At 32.1% G+C, this 6,000-nt stretch overlaps 1 protein-coding gene across 4 annotated transcripts in view; it reads right to left on the reverse strand.

The window, feature by feature from the left end:
* LOC148947850 (uncharacterized) overlaps nucleotides 1-3,834 on the reverse strand; it is a 34,649-nt gene extending 30,815 nt beyond the window's left edge. Inside the window, exon 1 of one of the 4 annotated variants that reach the window (XM_089095117.1) lies at nucleotides 3,761-3,834. Coding sequence is in view for 1 of the 4 variants with exons in the window: in XM_089095115.1 (XP_088951241.1) it covers nucleotides 1,097-1,114 (18 nt within the window). In the remaining 3 variants the exon portion in view is untranslated. Of the gene's footprint in view, nucleotides 1-1,096; nucleotides 1,125-2,364; nucleotides 2,412-3,651 lie in introns of those variants that run through there. The other 3 variants (XM_089095118.1, XM_089095116.1, XM_089095115.1) reach the window with 3 other exon arrangements.
* Between the last annotated feature and the right edge of the window lie 2,166 nt (nucleotides 3,835-6,000).

Below are 6,000 nucleotides of genomic sequence, written 5' to 3' on the forward strand. Positions count from 1 at the left end.
AATTGGGTCAATATTTAAATTACCCGTGTCACTATTTATGGAAAGGTTAGCAAACATATGTTTTTTAATTTCTATGGCGTCCCTGGCCCATTGGGTGTACCCCTTATCATTAGAAATAGCCAAGGCTTCATCAAATTTTACAAAATGGTCTGGTGGAAGCCAAATATGCTCTGCTAAAGCTGAAACGAAAGTTTCTGGAGGCTTGCTTAATTGTAGGGTTTTTTCTATTGAATTACGGTGTTCAATAAACCTTTCAACAAATTGTTGGTGAGTCCTACCAATATAGAACTTCCCACAAGAACACGGAATTTTATACACCCCACTTACTAAATTTCCCCGAGTTAAATCCTTACCAGAACTAAAAAAAACTACTCATTGGCCTCAGCGATTGGAAACATGTATCAATACCAAATTTACGTAAAACCCGTGAAAGTTTCTCCCCCAAACCAGGTACATATGGTACTGACATGAAGCTTTTTGATACAACTAAATCTAAAGACTGAGAAACCTCAATAACCCTACTACTATGTTTGGCCCGTCTATTTTCAATTATTTTATCAATGAACTTAATAGGATAACTATTACAAAATAAAATATCCCTCAAGTATAACAATTCTGAATCCAGAAATTCCTGGGAACATATTTTAAAGGACCTATCCACTAGTGAAATTACAACCCCCCCTTTTCACCGACATAGGGTGGCAAGAATGAAAATTTAAATACCTATCATTGTGCGTCGGTTTTCTGTAAATCGAGAAAAGTAAATGGAGATCCCTTTTAATTAATAAAATATCCAGAAAAGGTAATTTATTATTATCCTCAAATTCAACTGTAAATTTAATATTATTATCAAAACTATTTAAATACTTACAAAAACGGTCTAAGGAGTCCAACTCATGTTTCCAAACGCAGACCAAATCATCCATGAACCTACCCCAGAAACAAGGGGAGATTCTAAAACTATTTATAGCGGAGGTTTCAATGGCATCTATGAATAGATTTGCCCATAAAGGAGAAAGAGACGCCCCCATAGGTAAACCAAAAATTTGTCTATAAAACTCCCCTCGAAAACCAAAATAAAAGAAAATTCATTTACCAGCATAATTAGTTTCATAATGACATCAATATCCAAACTGGCTAACGTCACATCCTGTATTAAATCAAAGTGTTTTTCTAATTTACTTTTTAAAATATCCTGATTCCAAATTTTTAAAGTAAATTGTAAATCAAGAAAAACACTTGATTTAATACAGGATGTGACGTTAGCCAGTTTGGATATTGATGTCATTATGAAACTAATTATGCTGGTAAATGAATTTTCTTTTTATTTTGGTTTTCGAGGGGATTTTTATAGACAAATTTTTGGTTTACCTATGGGGGATTCTCTCTCTCCTTTATTGGCAAATCTATTCATAGATGCAATTGAAACCTCTGCTATAAAAAGTTTTAGAATCTCCCCTTGCTTCTGGAGTAGGTTCATGGATGATGTGGTCTGCGTTTGGAAACATGAGTTGTACTCCTTAGACCTTTTTTGTAAGCATTTAAATAGTTTTGATACTAATATTAAATTTACAGTTGAATTTGAAGATAATAATCCATGACCTTTTCTGGATATTTTATTAACTAAAAGGGATCTCCATTTACTTTTCTCGATTTACAGAAAACCTACGCACAATGATAGGTATTTAAATTTTCATTCTTGCCACCCTATGTCGATGAAAAGGGGGGTTGTAATTTCACTAGTGGATACCCTGAATTGTATAAATAGGGGTGGGGGTTAAATTCATTTCCGACAAAAATGATTATTATATTTGTAAAAAGCCTAAAAAAGGCATCGAGTGGTATATTCACTTTATTCGTAACTCAATAATATGATTTGGTAAATATTTACCGCCAAAAGTAGCTAAAGTAGAATTTTGCCCCTTTTTTATGCTTTTTACAAATATAATAATCATTTTTGTCGGAAATGTAATTTTAACCCCCACCCCTACATATACCAATTCAGGGTATATATTTGCACATTAGGAGGGTGGGGGAGAGTTTAAACTTACCTCTCATTTACATCAGAAATAATATTTACCCCCACCCCCCTAATGTACAAATATATACCCTGAATTGTATAAATAGGGGTGGGGTTAAATTTCATTTACGACAAAAATGATTATTATATTTGTAAAAAGTATTAAAAAAAGGCATCGAGTGGTATATTCACTTTATTCGTAACTCAATAATATGATTTGGTAAATATTTACCGCCAACAGTAGCTAAAGTCGAATTTTACCCTGAATATAATCTAAAATACTACATGGTCTTACTAAGCTTTCAAACAAAAATATCTACGAAAATACCAAATGAATTTCTTACAAATCAATTGCTATTCACAGACTCTACATATATTTATTGCTATTTTTGCCAATGTCTAAAACTCAACTAATTCAAGTCAAGAAGCATAATCCTTTAGGCTACTTGGTGGTTTGCCAAAGAGATCAGCTGTGTTCAGGGTTGCCGCGATTGTCATTTCCTAAGGTGCTTTAATTGCCCAAATTTCGGTGTGCTACAGTTAAAAACAATTGATATTGGAGCTGTTAAAAGACATAGTTCTGAAAACTCAATTATGAGTAAATAAACTTCGACTTGACAAGCTATTGGGATGTTAAAAACAGTCCAGAGCTCGAGACAAATTTTTAACTTTACTGAAAAAATAAAACAAATGAATGTGGATAAAGAGTTTAATGTGCATAAATTAATATTTATTCCTTAAGGTCTGAATAACTTTTTCATTTATTAAACTTGAAAGGTGGGAACATTTAAAATGCTTTCTTTTTTCCAGTAGAGTTCTAATTATTTTTTTGTCATCAGAGAAAACGGGGGCTATCAGTTCAACACACGTTAGTTAGAAATGCAAGCTTTTTAGGGGTCCCTAGAAGATTTTTGAAATTTCTCCATAATCACGTATATCTTTTGTCATGATCTTTTGTGAGCTTTTGTCATGCGTCTGGGGTTTATTATCATTAATTATTTCATTATAGTTGAAAGAAAGGTTTAATTTATGGGAAATAAAATTTTAAAGGTAAAATTAACCTTAAAAAAAACAAATAAATAAAAACCGGTAGTGTTATAGTAAAGATTTTGTCAGTTCTTTCGCACTTGTTGCTAGGATTCGTTTTCGTCTCTACCTAAACAAAACCGAATTGAAAAAAAGATAAAATTGACCTTAAATCATATACAAATATCATATTAAACAAAAAGAAGTATAGCAACTAAGGGAGGGGAGCAATTTTAGATAGGAATTCAACGGTAAAATAATGATATCTATATTATTGAAGCCTAGCATAAAGGTTTTTTTTGTCAGGAGGAAGGGTTCCAACAGAACCCTTAATGAGGCCTCCAAATCTACTTCTTATACAGAAAAATATAACTTTGTAGAACAATTTCAAACATGGTAAAATAAAATTCTTATGAAGGTGGAATCAATTTTTTTTGTGAAATTGTAAGCTGGGCTTAGTGCACCCCCAAGGAAATCAATGTCTTTGGTGCATTGTTACAAGTGCAGCAAGCTTAAGAGCTACACACTTTTTTTCATATTATGCTTCTACCTATTGTCAATGTGTTCATAATGTATAGTAAAGATTGATTGCAAAACATAGTTACCTTATGGGCATAGGTAGCATCTTGTCTAGGGGGCAGCCGATTCGTTGATGGAAGAGGGGGAGCTATTCCAGCAGCTCATAGAAACTCACATCGCCAGTTTTTACCTTACCTTTTGTGTTCTTTATCCATCAATAATCACCGAACATCAAAAATCCTAAATCATCAATTAGAGACAGAATTAACCTTCTTGGATTGCTATACTGTTATTACCTTCTTGCAATACTAAAATATAATAAACCCAATAATCCACTTCCAATTTCCAGAAAACATAAACACTATAAAAGCGATTTGGCACAAATCGCATTACGGTTAGATAACAGGTTGTTGTTGTAAGAATTCAATTCAGAAGCTTAAAGGTCAACGATATCAGAAGAAACGCTATAGCGTTTATAAAGGCCATATGGCTCCAATGTTTTATTATTATTAATTAAAAAAAAGTTTCCGAAAATAATTTTTACAAATAAAAGTAATGGCCATTTTAAACTTATGCTCAGCTGATAAAAATACCTGTTAAAATTCAAAAAAAACACGACCAGAAATTACTATTAGAGAATAAAAGAAACCCAAAACGAACAGAAATTAAATAAACAATCATAGCAAAGACATACAAAAAGTAATGAAATAAATGAATCAATAGATCTTAAAGCGAGTAATGCTTAGATTGAATCTGAAAATCAAGCTTAAGACGGAAAAAATATTTTCCTACTGAAGTACAGATGAAATTTAAAATGAACACAAATTAAATAAACAATCAATGCAAACAAACATACAATAGATATTAATGTAATTTAATAAATAAATCTTAAAAAGAGTGAAACTTAAATTGAATATGCAAATCAAGCTTGAAACAAACAAAAATCACCACAAACAAGAGTTTGGGTATGACCTTCTTCTCTCACTGTCAAAGTCTAAAACCAACTGCGTCATTGGCGCTTTACTGAAAACCAATTTTATGACAAATATTTTCTTTTGTACTCAATATTGAAAATAAACATTAAAATTATAGTGACATTTTGAACTGATGAGCTTTCAGCAATTAATACCATTATACATCAATATTCAGTTTAATTTATTAGCTCTTTTTAAAATTGTTAAAAACGAATATAGTTTCGCTACAAACAATTGTTTGGATACTGCCTCCTTTCGTAACTGCCTCCTTTTAAAATAAAAGCCTACTGCGTCATTGGCGCTTAACTGAAAACGGATTATATTACAAATATTTTCTTTTCCAGTTCTTACAGCATTGAAAATAAAAATACAATTACAGGGAAATAAATTCTTGAACTGATGGATGGTTCAATAATTAATATCATTATACATCAAATATTCAATTTGATGTTGTTTATACTTTCCAAGACTGTTCAAGACGCATATATAGTTTTCAGTTTTTTTTTTATTATCTTTATTTCAAAATCAAACTTAAAACATATAAAAAAATCAAATATTCATCAAAGTATCAAAACTGATATCAGAGTAACAATATCAAAGTGAAAAAATGGGTTTGTGTAAACCTTTGAGTTTTTATTATCTGATGTTTGAACTATTTTAACAAAATTGCTATTTTAAAATTTTTATCGGATGTGTAGAACTTTCCATTTTCAATCAAATGAGCCCTCTCTGGCGTTTATACGAGTATCCCTTCTATAAGAACCATATATATCCCCAGAGTAAAACTTACGATGCCTGTCCCTGGACCCTGGGGTTTGTGTCGACTCTGGAGTTTTAATATCTGATGGTTGAACTATTTTTAACAAAATGGTCACCTGAAATTTTTATCAGATGGGTTTATCCATCCGATACAACCTAAGGCGTGGTGGACGAGAAGGGCTAGTTGCCCTCCGATCTTTTTTCACTCTAAGAAAATGAACTAAAACTTTTAATTTCCATTCAAATGAATCCTCTCTGAATTTTATACGAGCATACCTTCTATAAGAAAAATATATGCCCACAGAGCAATACTTACAACGGCTGCCCCGGATTTGGGGGGGGAGGGTGTCAACAAAGGATTTTTTCTCATCTGACCTTTGAACTATTTTTAACGAAATGACCATACGTAAAGGAGTTTTTGTTATATGATCTTTGAACTATTTTTAACAAAATGGCTACCTTAAATTTTTTATCAGATTCATTTGGGGAGAAAGGGCTTGGGGGGCCAGTTGCCCTTTGATCACTTTGGAATCTTAAAAGAGACCTAGAACTCTCGATTTTCAATCCCTTTGAAGTTTATACGACGACCCCTTCTATATGAATTGCCTCTGGGAAAAAATAAATGGAGTTTGGGGGGAGGCTAGCTGCCCTCCAATCACTTTTGACTCTTAAAAAGTGAATTACAACTTTCAATTTCCAATC

This window comes from Artemia sp. Qi Xiang Cuo, chromosome 10 (assembly GCF_049724085.1).
Source record: "Artemia sp. Qi Xiang Cuo chromosome 10, ASM4972408v1, whole genome shotgun sequence".
Taxonomy (NCBI): Eukaryota; Metazoa; Arthropoda; class Branchiopoda; order Anostraca; family Artemiidae; genus Artemia; species Artemia sp. Qi Xiang Cuo.